The following is a 22,792-nucleotide window of genomic DNA, read 5'->3' on the forward strand; positions in this document are numbered from 1 at the left end:
AATCTCGCTAAGCCTTGACGAGGCTTGTAGCAGTCAGCTGGTGTCGTCCGGGAGTCCTGTGAGAAAGGCACAAATTAATATGTGTTCAGTCACTCCACCAAACGGCGCAGCTAATCTCTTTAAATCTGCCAGGTAGATGTCCACCGTCTCATCCAACCCAAGCTGCCGTTCAGGCAATAAAAGGGTCCATAGCAAAGGCTGCGTATAGTGCCTCCTTAACCTCCTCCAGAGTTGGTTCATCCCCGAGCTGTTGATAAACAGAGTATGCCCCCTTGGTCAGCCTCAATGGGATGACAAGCGTGGGATCCTTTATTTTGCAAAGCCGGCAGACCAGCTCAGCTTTTTCCCACCACTTAACTACCGAGGATCCGGCGGAGGAGCCATCGAACTATGATATCAATCTTAGATCAAACTTGTCCATTGCAAAAAAATGGGCCGAAATAGCTTGCAGTCAATCAACAGGCAAAAATCACTGCTCACACAAATTCTTTCAACTGATTTTGCCACTTCTCAAATGTCAAATAATTTCTCCTTCCTTTCCCACCGACAAGTGACCTGTTTTTATAAGGCACGCACACGTGATCCCACAAGACTTTGTACACTACAAAACGTAACAGCCGCCATGATGGACTCTTTCTTTCTTTCTCGACATGTGCGACTCACAGGACAGACAGACACGAGGACGTTCGTACAGTAAGCCATTTTCCCCACATTATGCATGATTGAAATGCGAACTTTCATGGGTTGATGAATTAATGCTATGTTCGATTACAGCCCTTTTGATTATTGGATTGAAATTTGAACATTGGTGTTCAAATCACTAGCATGTTACTTTCTTGTATTTCTTTGAGAGGTAAGATACCATTTCGGCGTCTCTCTTTTTTATCACCCATGGTGTCATTTAGGGTGGTTGGCATCTTTTCTTCCCTCCACAGTGAGACTCTTTACCTAATCAATTAGGTTTCTTTTAATGACCTTATATGGTCCACTTACATCAGCTAATAATGATGACATTGTATTTTTCTATTCGTCGGATATATCTGCCTTCATTCAACTGGAGCCATAACTAAATGGAACCTTACCAAGAACTTTAAACTCTACTCAGTAGAGATTCAACTTACACTTCTTATGAAGTCAACTATCAAACTCAACAGAGATGCAAAAAGATGCAACGAATTTTGCAGCCCTAAAGAAAGACGACTGGTTTTTCATCATACCAGGTAAGTTTGCCTTTCATTCGTTGTGCCAATTTCTCTCTGCCAAGTTCTAAATTATCTATGATTAAATTTCTTACAGTTAAGACAAATCGATTTTTAAATGTGCTGTTTTAAGCAAAAATGATTTTTGGTGCTTGTTAAGCAGACGAATTTTTGGTAAAAACTGTCGAAAGTGCTCAGTTTTGGAGTTGTTTTAAAAGTGGAATCGAAATTTAATTTTCGTTCCGTGTTAATCATTTTTTTTTTTTTTCAAATTGCTCTGGTCCCAACTTTTACTTAAGAATTCCTTGACAAACAATATAATTTTCCAATAAGGAAGTTTAGATTTCTTAAATGTCTCCTTCCTCTCACTTATATCGAAACAGCATCTATTCCCTTTCTTTTTAGCTGGTTACACAATGAACATAGTTTGCGCAGTGGCACATTCAACTTTTCTTCGTAAAAGAACACAATGTTTGGCACTCTTTGGAAATATGGCCGTTTCGGGCAATACACCAATACACCATGTTATATTAGAAACCTCCTACTTAAATCTTCGGTCAATATGGCCTGGTTGTCCCTCTCAAGAGTACTGACAAAGGGTGTTTATTTCGAAAGCCATTCTTAACATGGGGAGGTTGGGAATAATACCTTTTAAAAGCAACTCTTACCAGGTAAGACTCCAGTGGGACAACCAGACCATACTAACAACATTTTCTTGCACCCCAAATTTTATTATTGTATAAAAACTCTTATATTTGCAAATTGTGCACGTCGTATCGGTGGTCGTGCTATAAATTTTTAAAATGTATTTAAAAAAATATTTTATCGATTATTTTCGATTTTGTTAGCACATGCGCAATTAAAAAAAAAAGAGTAAAACAGAACGAAATTTAAATTTCCATTCCATTCTTAAAATAACTCCAAAAGAGATATCTTTCGACAAGTTTACCTGAATATTTCGTTTTAAGCAAAAATAATATTATCTACCTTATTATCATGTCGTGTTTTTATTCAATGTAACATATTTATTCAGCTCGAAAAACATACAGTGTTTACCGATGTATTCGAAAATTCAAGATGGCGTCTCACACCCTCTTTAACACCGTAAGTTTGGGAAAAGGTGTTATAAATAATAAACTATATAAAATACTATTAAAAACCCGCCGAATATATGTCAACCTATGTCACTGTAACATATATTGAGCGAGTTTTTAACAGTATTTTATTCGGTTTTTTATTTATAACACCTTTTCCTAAACTTACCGTGTTAAAGAAAGAATCAGACGCCATCTTGAATGTTCCAATACATCGGTAAACACTGTATGCTTTTCGAGCTGAATAAACATGTTACATTGAATAAAAACACGAAAAATATATCCAGTTTGGTAGAAAAGTAACTTATCTTGCCTTTGATAACATTTATTTGTTATATATTTGTTTTTTGACAACATTTTCGAATCTATGTGTACAGTAATACAAACCCCTCCTGTACGAGTACCAATGTTTTTCTATGCATTTGATTTTTTTTTCTTTTTGTTTCATAAATGATCGATTCGTTTTATGTTCAGAATTAATTACATTCACAACAATTTTTTGTTTTTGAATAAAATTATCTCTACAAAAATGAGGTGGACATTTTAACTTAAGTAACCAAATTATACGCTACACCGTAATTTGCTCACATTACTGGCACCAGACTGAACAGTCAACATTTCTATTCTAAATTCAGAACAAAGAAAAGAGATTTTTTTTTATTTTGCATTCAAATTCCGTTTTGAAAGGTAAGTTTTGTAAGTACTACAACGTTAAATGTCTTTTTAAAATTTTGATTTTCTTCAATTTTAATTTTGTTTATGAGAAAGTTCATAATTAGTCGATTCGTGTTCTTTTTTGCTTGGGTTAGATTGTCTTTCTATGCTTGTGTTTTTATGGAATTGCATTTACTTGATTACAATAACATTTGAAAAAAAAAGCGATGTTTGTTAAAATAGTCGACTGATCAATTTTTTTTAATATGTCGTTTTAACAAAAACAATATTACGTACTTTAGACACCTCCAAAAGTCACCACAGAATTACCCCCCCCATATGTAGCACGATGTAACTTTATTATAAATTAATATTATCAATATCACTGTTGTACCATTTAAAAGAAGGGCAATATAAACTAGAAATAATTAACAAAAATTTTTTTCATCGTACAAAAATAATGAAATTGCGAGACGAAAATCATGTTTACATAATTGGTGCTTTAAAATAACGTTCCCATGTAGTGAGCATTTCGAACCTGAAAATATGCCCGTATTTAATAAATCTAGCAAAACTCAACTAACGGTCAGATTTTCGTGAAATTTTCGATACTTATCTATTTTAGAATGAAATCTAATATATAAAAGCGAAAATGTGTGTATGTGAGTATGTTTGTATATTCACTAAAAACTTTCGACAGACACAAAAATATTCACAAATTTGGTATCATGTTAAAGCCCGAACCTCTGGACGACAAATATCGAAATTTTGGCCCTAACGGTCCACTCGAAGTGGGTCAGCTGAACGTTTTTCTGTAGGGGGGGGGTGACATTTTAACGTAAATTTTATAATTTTAAATCGATTCTCTGTTTGTTTATACCTATTTACAATTCCTCCCCACGAGACAGAGTTAGACACCAGGGTCGTTTTTTTAACGTGGAGAAAAGATACAAAAATAAAAAAAATTGTCTCAATCGTGAAGGACTGCTCCTTCACCGAAAGAGAACAAGAAATGGAAGTGCAGCAATGCAGCATACATAATTGAATAAAAGCTGAGTCATGTCACGTGATCTTGACGCCAGCACGCTTTAATTGCGACGTTTGTATCGTTTCACTAAGAGACTCTTTATGGTCATTATCGTACAAATTAAAATATTACACTTTATGTAAATGTTTCCAACGTGATTATCGGGTTAAAAATAGTAAATATACGAGAGTATAACGAAAAATGTCAAGCAAAAATGATAAGGAGGGGAAAAAATTAAGCTTAAAAATATTCACCGATTACAAGACCGATCGTTATCTTTACAGTAAAAAATAAACAGCCATTTTCTTTTCTGTATTATTAACACATGACCACCTACATCTGTTAAACTGGAGGGAGGGGTGGGGGTGGGGGGACGGCCGAGGCCGCTTGAATTAGCTAAAATTACTTGTAGAATTGGTGTTACATTTCCTTCGCTAAACGTTTCATTTTCGGGTGACGTTTGTTTCTCTAAAACTCGACCTTCAGGCCCGGCCTCCTCCTCATTTCCGAGTGACGTTTATTTCTCTAACGCTAACCTCTCAGGCGTAGCCTCCCCCTCATTTCCGAGTGACGTTTGTTTCAGTAAAGCTCGACTCCCAGCCGTAGCCTCCTCCTTATTTCCGAGTAGCGTTTATTTCGCTAAAGCTCGACCTCCCAGCCGTAGCCTCCTCCTCATTTCCGAGTGACGTTTGTTTCACTATGTACTAGCAGATTACGCGGCATGGCCCGGGATTGGATACAATTTATGAAATGTTTCCTAGCAGAACACTCGGCGTCGCCTGGGATCAGAATAAATTGGTTAATATATGTACTAGCAAAATACCGGGCGTTGCCCAGGATTGTATTACATAAGTGGATATATGTAGTAGCAGAATACTCGGCGTAGCCTGGGATTGGATAAAATAGGTGTATATGCACTAGCAAAATACCCAGCGTTGCCCTGGATTGTATGACATAGCACTAGCATGACATATATACTAGCAAATTATGCGGCATGGCCCAGGATTGGATACAATTCATGGAATGTTTCCTACCAGAACACTCATCGTCGCCTGGGATCAATAAATATTGGTTTATATATGTACTAGGCAAACACCCGGTGTCATCCGGGGATTGTATTACATAGGTAGATATATGTACTAGCAGAATACGTGGCGTAGCCTGGAATTGGATAAAATAGGTGTATATAAAATACCAAGCGTCGCCCGGGATTATATGACATTACACTAACAAGACATATGTACTAGCAGATTACCCAGCATGGCCCTTGATTGGAAACAATTCATGGAATGTCTCCTAGCAGAAGATTTGGCGGCGTCTGGGATCAGAAAAAATTGGTTAATATAGTTATTAGCCAAATACCCGGTATTGTATTACATAGGTGGATATATGTATTAGCAGAATACCCGGCGTAGCCTGGGATTGGATACAATAGGTGTATATGTACTAGCAAAATACCTAGCGTTGACTGGGATTGTATGACATAGCATTAGCATGACATATGTACTAGCAGATTACCTGGCATGCCCCGGGATTGGATACAATTCATGGAATGTTTCCTAGCAGAACACTTGGCGTCGCCTAGGATCAGAAAAAATTGGTTGATATATGTACTAGCCAAATACCCGGCATCGCCCAGGATTGTATTACGTAGGTGGATATATGTACTAGAAAAATATGCGGCGTAGCCTAGGATAGGATAAAATAGGTGTATATATACTAGCAAAATACCTAGCGTCGCCCGGGATGGTAGGATATAGCACTAGCATGACATATGTACTAGCAGATTACCCGGCATGGCCCAGGATTGGTTACACTTCATGGAATGTTTCCTAGCAGAACACTCTGCCTCGCCTGGGATCAGAAAAAATTAGTTGATATATGTACTAGCACAATACCCACATTGCCTGGGATTTTATTACATAGGTGGATATATGTACTAGCAGAAGGTATTGGATAAAATAGGTGTATATGTACTAGCAAAATATCCAGCGTCACCCGGGATTGTATGACATAGCACTAGCATGACTTGTACAAGCAGATTATGCAGCATGGCCCGGGATTGGATACAATTCATGGAATGTTTCCTAGCAGAACACTCGGCATCACCTGTGATCAGAGAAAATTGGGTGATATTTGTACCCACCATCGCCCGACATATAAAACGTTGCTGGAAATATATACTTGCAGAATGTATTGAAGGTAATTTTTCAATAAAGTGGGTTGATAATGTGGGTTAAATCATTGAAAATGATTGTATAAATTAGTAACATATCCAAGTGTTTTAAAAAATGATGAAATGTGAGTTATTTTATTGGTGTGTTTGTAATGAAATAACCTGCCTAGACAATGTATCAAAGTTATTATTTTAGTAAGAGAGGGGCGATAATGGAGGTTGAATTGTGAAAAATAATTGTCGAAATTACTAACATCTCCAACAATTATGAAAATTGATGAAATGTGAGTTATTTTAGTGTTGTGCTTTTAATGAAAAAAAAAACAGCCCAGACAATATTTTAAATTATTATTTTAGTAATGGGGGGGGGGACGATCATGTGTGTTAAATCATGAAAAATGATTGTCGAAATTAGTAACATATCCAAGAATAATGAAAAATTATTAAATGTGAGTTATGTTATTAGTGTGTTTGCAATGAAATAAACAGCCAAGATAATGTATCAAAGTTATTATTTTAGTAAGAGGGGGGCGATAATGTGGGTTAAATTATAAAAAATGATTTTCGAAATTAATAACATATCCGAGAATGATGGGATTCAATAATATATGTAAAAATATATACTAAAAGATTAGCCAGAGTCACTCGAGATTGAATGAGATACATGCAAATGTATGCAAGCAGAATACACGGGCGCATAGGATCCAATGAGATACTAGCAGAATACCCGGCATTTCCTGGGATTGAATGATGTAGGTGAGAATATAAATACTAATAAAATTCCCGACGTTGCTTGGGATTGAATGAGATAGGTGGAAATATATATTAGCAGAATACCCTTAATCACCCTGGATTGAATGATATAGGTTGAAATATATAGAAGCAGAATACCAGGTATCGCCCTGGATTCAATAATGCAGGTGCAAATAAATACTAACAGAATACCCGGCGTCGCCTGGGGATGAATGAGATAGGTACAAATACAGAATAGACAAATACTTGGTGTCGCTCGAGATTATATTAGATAACTGCACATATACACTAGCAGAATACTAGAATAAGATAGGTGAGGGAATTTACTAGCGATATCCTCAGCTTCGCCCAGAAAGGAAATTGATGGAAATATATATTAACAAAATTCCTGGCATTGCTCAGGATTGAATGAGACAGGGGCAAATATATACTAGCAAAATAATCAGCGTCGCTCTGGATTAAATGAGGGTGGCAGCGTATAAAGTCTGTACGGTAAATGACTTTAACAATTTTCTATCTAAAAATTCCTTCATTTTTCAAGCGATTCTGGATATGGCTTAAACAGTTTACGATCTCAAAATTAGATTAATACATATATATTGTTGGTTTTCTATGAAAGTTTACTAGGACAGTTTCTTTAGGGAGTAATCTATATATATATTTTTTTAATTTTTATGTTATTATCTAGGAATGATGTGATGGTTGTAGTGGTGGGTAGGAAGAACCATGATTATCTTAATTTTAAACGTGCTCTTGCGTTTTCTTTTAGGGGTTGGGTTGGATAGTGTAATGTCCGTTTTGAGGTGAAAACGCTTGTGAAATTGTTTCATATATGTATTTAAATTACCCGTTTTAGTGTAGGTAAAATTATTTTAAGTATGTGTTCTATATTCACCGTCCTTGCAATGGTAAAATTATTTCATATACATGCTGTGAATTATCTACCTAGATAAGATACAATTATTTCATACGTGTAATACCTGTAGGTAAATATTCTTTTGCTCGAAATAGTAAATGATACATAGACATTAAAAATTCCTCTCTCCTAAGAATAACAAATATATTCAAAATCAAATTAAATTTTCTCATTATTCCGAGCAACGCCGGGTAGCCCCGCTAGTCTAATATATAAAAGTGAAAATGTGTGTATGTGAGTATGTTTGTATGTCTGCTAAAAACTTTTGACAGACACAAACAAATTCAAAATTTTGGTATCATATTTAAGCTCGACCCTCCGTACGACAAATATCAAAATTTTGGCTCAAACGGCCCACTCAAAGTGAGTCAGCTGAACGTTTTTCTGTAGAGGCGGCCAAAAAAGTGACATTTTAAGGTTTAACATTATGTAATTCTTATCGTTTTAAATCGATTCTAATGATATTTATAGTATTTAAAAAAAACGCTGAGTCATATCACGTGATCTGACGTCAGCAAGCTGTAATGGTGGCTGTTAATTCAAACAATAACTGCCTTCGAAGGATAACTTGATATTATAACCCAGAGTCAAATATTAATTTCCGAGTCGAAAAATTAGTACCAACGTAATTATCGCATTTCAAAACGTAGAATCCCAAATTTACACGAAAATTGAAGGCGGGGAAATAAAATTATGAGTGATTGAACTTTTTAACCGACGAGAATCGTTTTATTATTTTTAAAATGTAAACAATGCATTTCTAAATCTAAAACATTACATATAGCCGAGTATGAAGGGAAAGGTGGGAGGCATAATATGAGTTAATCATCGTTTGTTTCACTACATCCGTATACTTACACATTTTAATATAATACGAAATGTGAGTTAATGGATTTGGTGACATCCCAGGCATAAATCCTCCTTCTTTTCGAGTAACGTTTGTTTCTCTACAGCTTGAGATCCCAGGTATAACCTCCACCTTATTTTCTAAGTGGGGGGGCATAGATGAAACCACTTGAATTCTAAGAACAGATACTACACTTTGATCTTAGCCAAAAGACCAAGTAACAGCTTAATTTTCTACCGAGTATTATCTTCTATTATAAAAAGATGCATAATTTATAGTTATCAATTAGTAAATTGAGACAAGATGTCATATTCCAAAAATCACATCTGACCTAAAAACATTATTATTAGAAGGCCATCCTTATTTTCGAGTGACGTTTGTTTCTCTAAAGCTTGACTTATTTTCTTAGGGGCGGGGGCGAAAGATGGATTCTAAGAACAGATACTACACTTTGATCTTAGCCAAAAGACCAAGTAAAAAACAAATGCATATTATATATTTATAGTTTATTATATTGAGACAAGATGTAATATTCCAAACATCACACATCGCTAAACTGCTGATTCCAAATTCTGAAATAAAAACATTATTGTTCATAAAGCCATTCTTAGTATTGGGAGGTTATATTTTTTATATAATCTTCAGTTAAGGAGGAAGGGCTTAAGGAATTCATATAAAAGTATTATGTACTAGCAGATTACACAACGTGGTTGGAAATACATTGAATGTTTCCTAGCAGAATACCCAGCGTCGCCTGGGATCGGATAAGATTAGTTGATATATGTACTAGCCTAATACGCGGCGTCGATTGGGACTGTATTACATAGCTGGATATATGTACTAGCAAAATACGTGGCGTAGCCCAGGATTGGATATAATTGATGTATATGTACTAGAAGAATACCCAGCATCGCCCGGGATTGTATGACATAGAACTAGCATTAGATTAATATACAATCATTGTTATAATATGCAAGTAACCTCCCTTGGATGCAACTTCATTGTCGAATACTGTTAGAATAATATACAATCATTGTTATAATATGCAAGTGACCTCCCTTGGATGTAGCTTCATTGTCGAGTATATTAATATAACTTCATTTATTATAATATGCAGCTTACCTCCCTTGGATCTAGCTTCATTGTCGAATACCATTAGAATAATATACAATCATTGTTATAATATGCGAGTGACCTTCCTTGGATGTAGCTCCATTGTCGAAAAACATTAGAATAAGATACAATCATTCTTATAATATGCAAATTACCTCCCTTTGATGTAGCTTCATTGGCGAATACCATTAGAATAATATACAATCATTGTTATAATATGCAAGTGACCTTGCTTAGATGTAGCTTTATTGTCGAATATACCGTTAAAGTAATATACGATCATTGTTATAATATGCAAGTGACCTCCCTTGTATTTGTCTTCATTGTTGAATACCTATTATATTAATATACAATCATTGTTATAATATGCAAGTGACTTCCCTTGGATGTAGCTTCATTGTTGAATACCATTAAAGTAATATACGATCATTGTTATAATATGCTAGTGCCCTTCTTTGGATGTAGCTTCATAGTCGAATACCAGTAGAATAATATACAATCATTGTTATAATATGCACTTGACCTCCCTTGGATGCAACTGCATTGTCGAATAGCATTAGATTAATATACAACCATTTTAATAATATGCAAGTGACCTCCCTTGGATGTAGCTTCATTGTCAAATAACATTAAATAAAGATACAATCATTGTTATAATACGCAAGTTACCTCCCTTGGATGTAGCTTCATTTTCGAATACCATTAGATTAATATACAATCATTGTTATAATATGCAAGTGACCTCCCTTGGATGTAGCTTCATTGTAAAATACCATAAGAATAATATACAATCATTGTTATAATATGCAAGTGACCTCCCTTGGATGTAGCGTCATTGTCGAATAACATTAGAGTAATATACTATCATTGTCATAACATGCAAGTGACCTCCCTTGGATGTAGCTTCATTGTCAAATAACATTAGATAAAGATACAATCATTGTTATAATATACAAGTTATCTGCCTTGGATGTAGCTTCATTGTCGAATACCATTAGAATAATATACAATAATTGTTATAATATGCAAGTGACGTCCATTGGATCTAGCTTCATTGTCGAATTTCATTTGAATAATATAATATCTTTGTCATAATATGCGAGTGACCTTCTTTGGATGTCACTTCATTGTCAAATACTATTAGAATAATATACAATCATTGCTATAATATGCAAGTGACCTCCCTTGGATGTAGCTTCATTGTCGAATACCATTAGATTAATATACAATCATTGTTATAATATGCTAGTGACCTCCCTTGGATGCAACGTCATTGTCGAATAGCATTAGATTAATATACAATCATTCTTATAATATATCGAGTGACCTCCCTTGGATGTTGCTTCATTGTCAGATACCATTGTTGGAATATAAAATCATTGTTATTATATGCAAGTGACCTCCCTTGGATGTAGCTTCATTGGCGAAAAGATTAGATAAAGATACAATCATTGTTATAATATGCAAGTGACCTCCCTTTGATGTAGCTTCATTGTCAAATACCATTAGATTAATATACAATCAGTGTTATAATATGCAAGTGATCTCCCTTGGATGTAGCTTCATTGTCGAATGTCAATAGAATAATATACAATCATTGTTATAATATGCAAGTGCCCTCCTTTGTCTCAAAGTTATTATTTTAGTAATAGGAACGGGATTATATGGGTTAAATTATGAAAAACGATTGTCGAAATTAGCAACATATCCAAGAATTATGAAAAGTGAGTAAATGTAAGTTATTTGTGTTTAAAATGAAATAAACAGCCCATATATAGTCTCAAAGTTATAATTTTTATAAGAGGGGGTCGATTATGTGGGTTACATCATAAAAATAATTATCGAAATTAGTAACATATCCAAGAATTATAAAAAATGATGAAATGTGAGGTATTTGATTGATGTGTTCGTAATGAATAAGGCAGCCCAGGTGATGTATCAAAATTATTATTTGAGTAAGAGCGGGGCTATAATTTGGATTGAATTAAGAAAAGTGATTGTCGAAATAACTAACATATCCAAGAATTATGAAAAATGATGCAATGTGAGTTACTTGATTGGTGTTTTAGTAATGAAATAAACAGCCCTAATAATGTATCAAAATTATTATTTTAGAGATAGGTGAGGCCGATTGTGTCGTTTAATAGAAAAAAATTATTGTCGAAATTAGTAACATATCCAAGAATTATCAAAAATGATGAAATGTGAGTTATTTTATTGGTGTGTTTGTAATAAAATAAACAGCCCAGACAATCTATCAAAGTTATTACTTTAGTAAGAGGGGGTGATAATGTGGGTTCAGTCGTGAAATTGTCCAAATTAGTAACATATCCAAGAATTATGAAAAATGAAATGTGCAATGCATTAAAGTTATTATTTTAGTAAGTGGGAGAAGATAATGTGGGTTGAATTATGAAAAATATTGTCGAAATTTGTAACAATCCAAGAATTATTGGAATCCACGAGATACGTCCACATATATACTTACAGATTACCTGGAGTCACCCATGATTTAATGAGATGCATGCAAGCAGAATACACGGTCGCCTGGGATGTAATGAGATAGATGCAAATATATACTAACAGAGTACTTGGCATTACCTTGGATTGAATTAGATTAATTGAAATATATACTAACAGAATACCTTGCGTTGCCCAGGATTTAATGAGATTGATTGAGATATATATTAGCAGAACACCCAGCGTTGCCCGGGATTGAATGAAATAGGTGAGAATATATATTAGCAAAATACCTGGCATCGCTTGGGATTTGATGAGATAAATGTGTTGTATATTACCCGTCCTTGCAAAGGTAAAACTATTTCATATACATGCTGTAAATTACCTACCCTAGGTAAGTTACAATTATTTCTTACGTGTAATTCCCATCTTAGGTAGGTATAATATTCTTTTGCTCGAAATAGCAAATGATACATGAACATTAAAAATTCCTCTCATAAAAATAAGAGATATATTACAAAATCAAATTCAATTTTCTCATTGTGTATACGGTCCCGAGCAATGCTGGGTAGCCCCGCTAGTTACGTATAAAATGCAGTTTCTGTAAAATATACGAGGGGAAATATTTTTTTTAGTGCACATCCCCTCCCCCATATTTATTTTTTGAAATTTGAACAAAATATATTTAAATCTATCGAAATTTCTATTTATTATGAAATATCAGAGTTCAACTAAGTAAAAAAATATTTATTTTCTAAAAATTTAAATACACATATTGAACAAAAACTCACCTTGAAGTTGCAATTAATAAAATCATATAAATATTATATCATTGTTTTTTTAAATAGCGTTTTTTTCTAATTAATATATATATTATAATCAGTTGAATTGCTAAGAAAAAGAAACTTCCTAAACATTAATTAATTTTTAAATTTTAAAAGATTAATACGATTAAAATTCAATTATTTCAAAATGTCTCGTTACAACATAGATTTTTAATTGTTTAAATTTTTTAGTCAATGTCAAGTTTCTTTCCAACTCTCCCCCAAAACTTTAAAATGACGACTTCTATAGGTTTTTGGTGGTGCTGAAAACGAATATCACATTTAAATTTAGGGCAGATTAGTAGTTTTCATGATATGAGGAAATTACTTTTTCAAAAAGTGGGGTATCACTTTACTATATAAATTTAATGTAAAATGAGCATCCACTTTCTAACCACTTAGTAATTTCTTCATATCATAAAACAAATTTAACTGTGATATTCGTTTTCACCCCCCCCCTCCCCCGAAAACTCGTTCATTTTTCATAAGTTAGGACAGGACGCTAATAAGCTTACATGAGCGGTTTACAAAAATATATTTTTGTTTTTTGTTCGTTTGTTTTTTTTTTTTTTAAATATAGCTTCTTTACAAGATTACCATATGATTTTTTTAATAGTCCATTTTTTTGGTGTGGGTTTATATCTTAATTAAATAGTTTACTGATTCCATGATAAGATGAACTCTGTCGCCATGTTATTTAAACTATGGCAACATAAAACACTATTTTGTATGATTCTATAATTACCAAAACCATAAAAAATATAAAGGATATACAAAAGTGTCAGGAAATTTTACCAATCAGTTACGGTGTGTTCCAAACTTCCATAAGTGGAAGATTACTGAAATAATCCCACTGTCTGTTGCTGTTAAATCTATTAGACTCAGAATCTCGCACAACAAATGTAAAGTTAATTCATAAATGAATTCAACTGGACAGTTTCCAAGATCCTCTTTGATAGCTACATGACAGCCAAGAAGGACAATAGGTACATATTCACTCCATCACTATTGGTCAGAATAAGCATGCAATGCAGATTTTAATTGCCATTGCAAATGTTCTATCACCTCATTAGAAGCAGGGTGAAAGCTAGTCATAAAGATATGCTTGAATACTGGAACGTTCCGAGAATAGGTGTAATTCAAACTGTCCACCATGATTGGTGGTAATAGTTGTAGAAACTCCATAAAGCAATATGTAGCCTGATATAAGGGCTCACACTATGGATTCAGCCAAAATATCCTTTATGTTGATGGCTTTAGGCCATCATGTGAAGTAGTTTATACAGTAAGATAAGTAAATATATGACTGACAGGGCATGGTCCAATCTGATTAATATAAACATTGCTGAACTGAGCATCTGGATGATGAATGTTATGAATATGCATTTGAATCTTTATTTTTTGGCAAGATACACAGAAACGTGTAGCTAGTGATATTGCACCTCATATTTGGCCAGGAAAATCTAGCAGAAATCAGTTTCACTGTTGTTTTCAATCCTGGATGTGCAAGATTGTGTGAGGTATCAAAGACAACCAAATGATATTCAACAGAAAAAAAAGTAGAGGTGAAACTTTCTCTCAGATGATCTGTGTGTCTGAAGTGAGCACAGGCAGGTATGTACATTTGCAAGTTTCAAATTCAGGTACTGACAGATTCAAAAACACCTGATGTGACTGGTCTAAGGCTACCTGTTGTATGTTGATATCCGAAGGTGAGAACAGAGAATTCATAGGAAAGCGATACAAGTAATCAAATACTGCATTCTGTTCACCAGAGATCTGTCAGATATCATTGGTAAATTGAAAAACAAGTGAAAAATTTAGTGAGGAGACTATTTGTCCAGCTGAAAATGCAGTGTAAATGTAAGCAGATGATTATCAGTGTACATCACAAATTGATGACCCTCAAGTGCAGACTGAAAGTGTTTCACTGCCAGAAGTTCACGGTCATATAAGATCGTTCAGCTAGTTTTAGTTGTTGCAAAAAAATCATACGAGAGGTTGTAGTTGCTGTTGCAACACTGCACTTACAGCTGTTCTTGATGCATCAACGAGCAGTGAAAACTAGGCATTTGACAGAGAATGTGTGAGTAAAGATATCATTACTAGTTTTTCTTCCTGTTATGTAACAGGTCGCAGAGAGAAGACAGGAGATCTGCATATTGTGGGAGAAAGCATCTGTAGTAATTAAGCAGACTGAAGAAAGTGCCTTAATTGTGGAAGTGAAGTGGGTAGCTAAAAGTCTTATAGAACCTTTACTTGTTAAGGTAATCCGAATGTACATCCAGGACTGATAATATGGTCCATGAAAACTAGTGAAGAAGCACTGAAAGCATATTTAACATAGTTAATGTCTATCTGGCATTAGTGACATTGTTCAAGCCGTAGATGAGTGAAATTTTTCTCAGGTAAGGCACTTACCATGAGAATGGCGTTTATATAGTCAAAATCTCGCACTACTTTGTCCATGAAATGTTGAAAGGTACTAGACCTGTTTTTCAAACCAAAAGGCATAACCAAAAATTCAAACACTTCAACAAATGTTAATGAAGCTTTGAGTATGTCACCTGAATTCATTGGGATTTGATAGTAAGCCTCAACCAAATTTAGTTTGAAGAAATTCTTATAATTGTGCAGAGATGAATCAAAATCCTGTGTGGGATTGGTTGATTACGTAAATCTTATTAAACCTTACATGGCTTTTTTGCATCTATGTGTCTCGGCATAAAAGTGACTAGGATAGAAACACAGTCTTTCCTTGTTTGTATGGCATTGATGGGGAGATTTTATCACTTAATTTCAGAGGCTCCCAATGGTTTTAAATATAGTCATGTAGCCATGTCTATTTGTGGTTAACTGGCCTATATTAATTAATACAGATAATTTATAATATAGTAACTACTGAGGTTAGCTATCTTTAAACAGCACTCCTTTTAATATATGTGTCTTATATATACATATATAGAAAACAGACCAAATAATCAAAGTTAAGAAAATGAAAAAACATTGTCCAAACAACAAATTTGAGAGCAAAAATGACAGTGAAAATATATTTTGAGATTCTCCCCGAAGAGATAATTATGGATATATGTTAAATAACAGAAAAAGATTAAAAAAAGTGTGAATGTATTCTTGTGTATACAAGAAATAAAAATCTTTTGTGCTCATGAAGTAGCCTTTAAAAATATTCATGAAAAGAAAATTTATTTTGTAGGAAAAAAACAGAGTTTCTTCTGGAATAAAAATGTGAATGAAAAATAATTTAGATTAAAATAATTTGTTTTTTGTTTTATAATGCAGAACAACTTGTTTTAGAGCCTTTCTCTTTCAACAATTATTTTTTATTGTACTTCCGTAAACAGAAAAAAAAGGTACGCAAATTTATTTGAAGATATCTCTGGTATGACAAATATCTTTTAGTGTGTTTCTGTATGTGTGTTTTCAACAAGAGAGAAAAATGTTTTCTTTCTTCTTCAGTTAAGTAAAAATGGGTTATCATTGCTAACTATTCCATTCCAGTTTCTAGTTCTAATCTTTTGAGTTGAAAAGCTTTTCTTTATTTTCTTTGTTTTGACTGTTGTCAGCTGAATGAGTCTGAGTTTTATGTTCATGTTTTTTCTGGGAGTCTCACCAGTTTTATTGTTTGTTATGCTGTAAGCAACGTTGAACCTGGTCAGTACAAAATGGGTGACCTTTTGGTACTTCCAGGTGCTGTATGTGTTCTTTGCTTATCTTGGTATTGTTTCCAGTCGACTTGGACTTCTCCTTGCCACTGGACTCAAACAGTGTCTATTCAGGAGAGGTATGGTTGGTAATTGCGCAACCCTTGCCTCACAATTACATGCGCAGCTGCCCCTACTGGGGGTATCCACTGTCTCTCAAGACTTTACAGAGGCATCAAGTTATACTGTAAGATGTTTGTCCATATGTTTTATTAGTTTGTTTGACACAGAAAGCCTATGTTATTTATGTTGCGTCCTTATAGAAATTATGAGATGCACCTTGACATATAAAATAAAAACATTGTATTGATAAAAGAAAACGTTTTAACTCAACAGCAAACGGATTTTTTTAAACTGGAAAAAATGAAAAAAAAAACATCTTTAGGGGGTCACAAGTCGATCGGCCATTATCTTCAGGCAAAAATTGTCAATGCTAGTGCGTCCATTTGTTAGAGACAGAATGAAGAAGGGATAACTTCTTCATTCCTTCCAGATTTCTTTCTGCTCACCGATTGTGATGCCCAAAGAGGCTGAAGAAGTTCTTTAGGGGACAGATGTAATACATCCACTCTAAAAGCTGATTTTTCAGTTTGGTGCCGGACAGGAAAATTTATCCATGAGAGAAAATAAATGTCCCTATTTATGACTGCTACATAAACATATCCACAATATTCTGTTTTTTTTTCTGATTAGTGAACTAGATTTGTAAGCATCATTTTCAATCATCTTTATATTTCTATGCTTCAACTCTTTAGCTTTATTTAATCTATGCAATGAAAAGTTAATCCAGAGATAATGTTTATATTGTATTAATAGATTTGTATTAACGCTTTAGTCATTAATATATATTAATGGCAATAATGTGCTGTTTTCATGTGCTAAGTTAAAGTTCATATTATCCATGAATTGAGTTTATAAATGGTGTTCATATATTCATTACATATATAAAAAAAATGAACATTGTTTTTTTAGATGAAAAAAGTATTTTAATGAAGACAAATAACTAAATATAAAGTACAAAGAAAATGTTTGTCTTCTCAGAAGGACCAGCTACATACAGAAATTTCATATCAGGTAAACTTTATTTCATACTACACCAATATATATTCTTCTGAACAAAATAAAAAAAACTTATTTAAATCTTTATTAACAAATTAGAATTTTCTCAATCTATGTTACAAAAATGTATTTCTTTTACAATGAAAATCAAGAAACTTTCAAATGCAACTGTAGAACATGGAAAAACATTTCCGAATCAAAAGCTGAAATAATCTTTTGAAATTCAGTTGATTTATACTAAACAATAATTATGAGATACAGAATATTTAAATTTTGCATTATTCGTTTATTTTGAGATCCACCAAAGGCAGAAAAATAATATTGCAAATATATGTAGAATAATCATTCAAAATATTCTAATCTTTTCTAAGTAAGATCACCATTTGTGAGGGTCATCATCAATCACTTTTGTACTAGACGTCTTATTTAACTATTAATCTGTGCATTAAAATGAAAAGTTAACCAAGTAAAAATGTTTATACTGAAACAATAGATTTTCATTGAATAATGGAATAAAACTTTAATGCATGTATGAACAATGAAGCAGGCAGATTAATGCATTGTGTCAATTATTTTATATTAAATCGTTTCACATGAATGTTTTCATGTTCTAAATTTAATGTCTGTTCATGTGATTTTTTCTGTGTTTGGTGTAAGATTTGTTTAATGATATATTTTATTTATTCACAGGTAACAGTTATATTGGAAAATAGGTTATATCTACTGCTGTAAAATTATGATAATCAGACAAGAATGAATCAGTATTTTAACATTTAATAATAGACATGGCAACATCTGCAAAACTGAGACCTTATTCCTGTGACATATGCAAATCATCATTTACAAGCAATGCTGCTTTAAAAAGACATGCAGGAATACACACCGGAGAAAAACCATATTCTTGTGAAGTGTGTGGTTCGGCATTTTCACGCACAGATTCTTTAAAAATACATATGCGAACACACACTGGAGAAAAGCCTTATTCTTGTAAAATATGCAAATCGAACTTTTCACAATATTCTTCATTAAAATTACATACACGGACACATACTGGAGAGAAACCTTATTCTTGCAAATGTTGTGCATCTGCGTTTGCAGAGAAATCAAAATTAAAAATCCACATGCGCACACACACTGGGGAAAAACCATATTCGTGTAACGTGTGTGGATCTGCATTTTCCAACAACTGTATACTAAAGCGACACATGCATGTACACTCTGGTGAAAAACCATTTTCATGTCAAGTTTGCAGATCTGATTTTTCCAGCAGTTCTGATTTAAAACGACATGCACGAACACACACCAGAGAAAAATCATATTCTTGTAAACTATGCGGATCTACATTTTCTGAGAATTTTAAACTAAAGCAACACATGCGAACGCACACTGGGGAAAAACCTTATTCATGTGGAATGTGTGGGTCGACGTTTTCACACAGTTCTAGCTTAAAGAAACACATGCGAACACACAGTGGAGAAAAACCATATTCTTGTGAAGTATGTGGATCTTCGTTCTCGCAAAAGTCTTCATTAAAAGTACATATTCGGAAACACACTGGAGAGAAACCTTTTTCTTGTGAAGTGTGTGGCTTAGCATTTTCAGGGAATTCCAGTTTAAAAATACACATGAGTGCACACTGGTCAGCAAGTCTATTTTTGTGATGTATAGGAACATGCTTTTGACACCTTTAAAAGGTCTGCCACAACAAGGTGTGTTTATAACTCCACTGAAAGAGTTGTGAACAGATGCCACTTTAAAGTACTGCTCTCATCATGATTGTAACTGTTCTGAACGACTATGGTCAAATGCAAGAAAAATTACGAAATATCAAGTCTTGAAGAATGACTTTAAAATTATATGGCCCCCGAAGGAAATAAGCATTATACTGGTTGTGGTTGGAGGCAACTAATCTCATAAAAATATCTTTAAAAAAAAAACTTAGACAAAGTCTCTGGAAGACCACTCTTATACTTGGGAAAATATGATGACCCGCATTTTCAGAGAATTCTAGCTTAAAAATACACATGAGAACACTCTGATCAGCACATTGGTCTATTTTCGTGAATTATATATATCAGCTTTGACACCTTTTAAAATATATATTTGCATAAAAAATATGCTGCTCTTATAAAGGAATACATTTAGTCACCATTGCTTCAAAAACACAAACATAGAACAACCCAAAAGGACTGTGATCATTATTGATGCAACTGTTCCAAATGATTATGGCACTTATAGCATTCATCGGGAAAAATAATAACTGATATGGATCTTAAAAATGGTTTTATGACGACACGATCTCTGATGGAAATAAACATTATACTGATTGTGATAAAAATAAATGGCCTAATGAAAATGTCTTTAAAATACATAGAAACGAAGTTGTAGCAAAATGTATTAAAAAAAGAGTATTGTCTGTTCATAAAATAGCCCCGAAATGTAATTAAAAGTCGATGTAAGCTGCAGGAGGAAGCTCCTTTATTTCTTAAAACTAACTAGAGTAAAATAAAAGAGACACTTTATTTTTAACTAGCGTGGGTACCCGGTGTTGCCCGGGTTTTTATATGCGTGTGTGGTTGGGGGAGGGGATAAAATGATAACAAATCGAAGTAATAACCCTGTTAAAATATTATAAAAACAAACAAATAAGAAAAAAAATACTGAAAAAAAAACAATTTAAAAAAATGAACGTGATGCAATACAGACGGTCCGGCAGTGGCCGGGTGTTTAAAAAATCCCAAAAAAGTTTGAGGGGGGGGGGCTCGAACTCCAATCATTTAGGCAAAAGCGCAAAAAAAAAAAAAGAAAACGAAAAAAACATGATGAATGAACTAAAAAGTGAATTAGGTCAAATATCAATTCCACGGTGAACGAATTCTAATTGAATATTTTGTTTTCTCAAATTCTAAATGAATTTATTTGTTTTCTCGAATTCTAAATGAATTTATTTGTTTTAATTTTAACTTAAGTGTAATGCAAGTGAATTCACGATATCGTTGCGTTGTAATAATAAACAGTAAAGAATTAATTCTTTGTGTAAAAATAAATGTTTAGTTGCAAGCAATAATAAATAAAGGTATAGTTATATTTCAAGGTTAGAGTTGTTAAAACCGGAAGTAAGAACTGGTTAGTCCTGCAGGTTATGTCTTATACTAACTAAAAAAAGCAAAACGAAAACAATAATAATAATCGCATGTTCTTTTTATATATTTACCCGAAATAGGGTAAAAATAGAAAGCATAAATCCGGGGACGAAGATAAAAAAAAACGGCATAAATACCCTTGTACGATTCCAAACCGGTGTTTCCTCGTACTGTTCCTTGTGAACGCATCAGATGCAGTGTAAATGGGGAGCAGGGTTGCAACTTCCATTGAATCTAACCGATTTTGGCAGTGAACTCTCGCCAGGAAAAATATAGGAATGTTCGGTTATCGAGGAAGTGTAAGTCCTATAGCACACCTCAGATCGTGTGCTGCAGTTTGTGCACATTACATTTGCATGTAATGCCTTGATTTTTAATAGGAATTAAGGTCACTCTCACACGGGAAAAGATGAGTTCATTTTATTTATATAGAGATTATGTTGATATATATTAAAATACCTTATAAAAACTTCAGAGAAATGTTGTACAGCTAAAGTATATCGATTGACATTTGCAGAGAATTCTAGCTTGAGCAACTATTACGACGTTAATCTCTACTGTTTTAAATATATTTAATCACATTCTACAACGTTTTAATTTGAAAATACATATGAGAAGAATCATTGATGAGAGAAGTTATATTCAAGTTAACAGTCTTGTATTTGTATAACTTTATAGACAATTTCATATGAAAAATGCTTTGTTCTGACATATGTTACGCATTAGCAATGCTATGTTTGCAGGGATTAAGTTAGCTAGTATGAATTTTGACAAATTAGGTGCATTAAAACAACAAAAACCTGTAAAATATAACACTTTTCAGGGTTGATTGAAAGATCAGTAACAAGGTAGGAACAGAAGTTAACGTCATAAACCAAACAAAAGTCAGACAATACGAAAATATGATGAATGACGCTACATTATCGAGCGAGAGAAATCTAATATTTTCAGATCAGTCTTTTTCAGGAGAAGCCATGGGGATGAGATACAATCCATCATGTAGAAAATTTATAATCTCAGCGAATGTTATTTAAATGCGTGTCTGTCAACCTTACTCATTTCTTCAATTAAAAAGTTAATTTTAAAAAAGTAATTAACTGAATAACATTCTCTCCTAAGTAAATTTAGCAAACGTCTCCTTGCGCATTTAATGCGTGGAAAGTTTTATTCATCTTAGATAAGAGGATACCCGGACACTAGGTCACACTTCAATGACGAGATGAAGCAGAAAGCACCATAAAGACCAGCATGTATAAACACTATGTTCAAATATTTTTATTGTGTTTATTGATTACTACTTAATGAGAACATTACATATATGCATATTATATTTAAGTAAACATTGTTTGAATTATATACGTTTATACAGAGAAAATTACATATGAAGAGTATTATACTCTGGCATATGTATATCATTATTTATAAAAAAAATAAACATAAAAGCGATGAAATTTTCAGCTTATATACTTCATCAGAAAATGCAGATTATTTTTCTGTGGCATGTTGTTATTAAGCCTTAGTAAGTCTTCTGTTGTTATTAAAGTGCGGATAATATATATATATATATATATATATATATATATATTGTTGTTAATATATAATTATCCACTGACACGTGTTTCGTTATCTATGACTCATCAGAGTGGCTTAATCTAGCGAGATTCAAAATCTAGTAAACACACACACCACACACACACACACATAACTATATATATATATATGTATGTATAGTTATGTGCCATTTTATGATGAAAGTTAATAGGCCCATGGTTATGAAAACCAGCTTATCATTTATTATAAGTTTC

General features: G+C 33.3%; 1 protein-coding gene across 2 annotated transcripts; it reads left to right on the forward strand.

Moving 5' to 3' along the window:
• Positions 1-2,872: 2,872 nt before the first annotated feature.
• Positions 2,873-22,433, forward strand: LOC145242351 (uncharacterized). Of its 2 annotated transcripts, XM_080105356.1 has the most exons (3): positions 2,873-2,980; positions 17,758-17,859; positions 18,535-22,433. In XM_080105356.1, exon 3 carries the CDS (start codon positions 18,630-18,632, stop codon positions 19,503-19,505), a length of 876 nt encoding a protein of 291 aa, XP_079961482.1. In that variant the 5' UTR covers positions 2,873-2,980; positions 17,758-17,859; positions 18,535-18,629; the 3' UTR covers positions 19,506-22,433. The 2 variants fall into 2 exon arrangements, with proteins under 2 accessions (XP_079961482.1, XP_079961483.1); XM_080105357.1 differs by lacking the exon at positions 17,758-17,859 and having other exon boundaries at positions 2,886-2,980.
• The last annotated feature ends 359 nt before the right edge of the window (positions 22,434-22,792 follow it).

The sequence above is a fragment of the Euprymna scolopes genome, chromosome 21 (genome assembly GCF_053919585.1).
Source record: "Euprymna scolopes isolate OS-2025 chromosome 21, ASM5391958v1, whole genome shotgun sequence".
Classification (NCBI taxonomy): Eukaryota; Metazoa; Mollusca; class Cephalopoda; order Sepiida; family Sepiolidae; genus Euprymna; species Euprymna scolopes.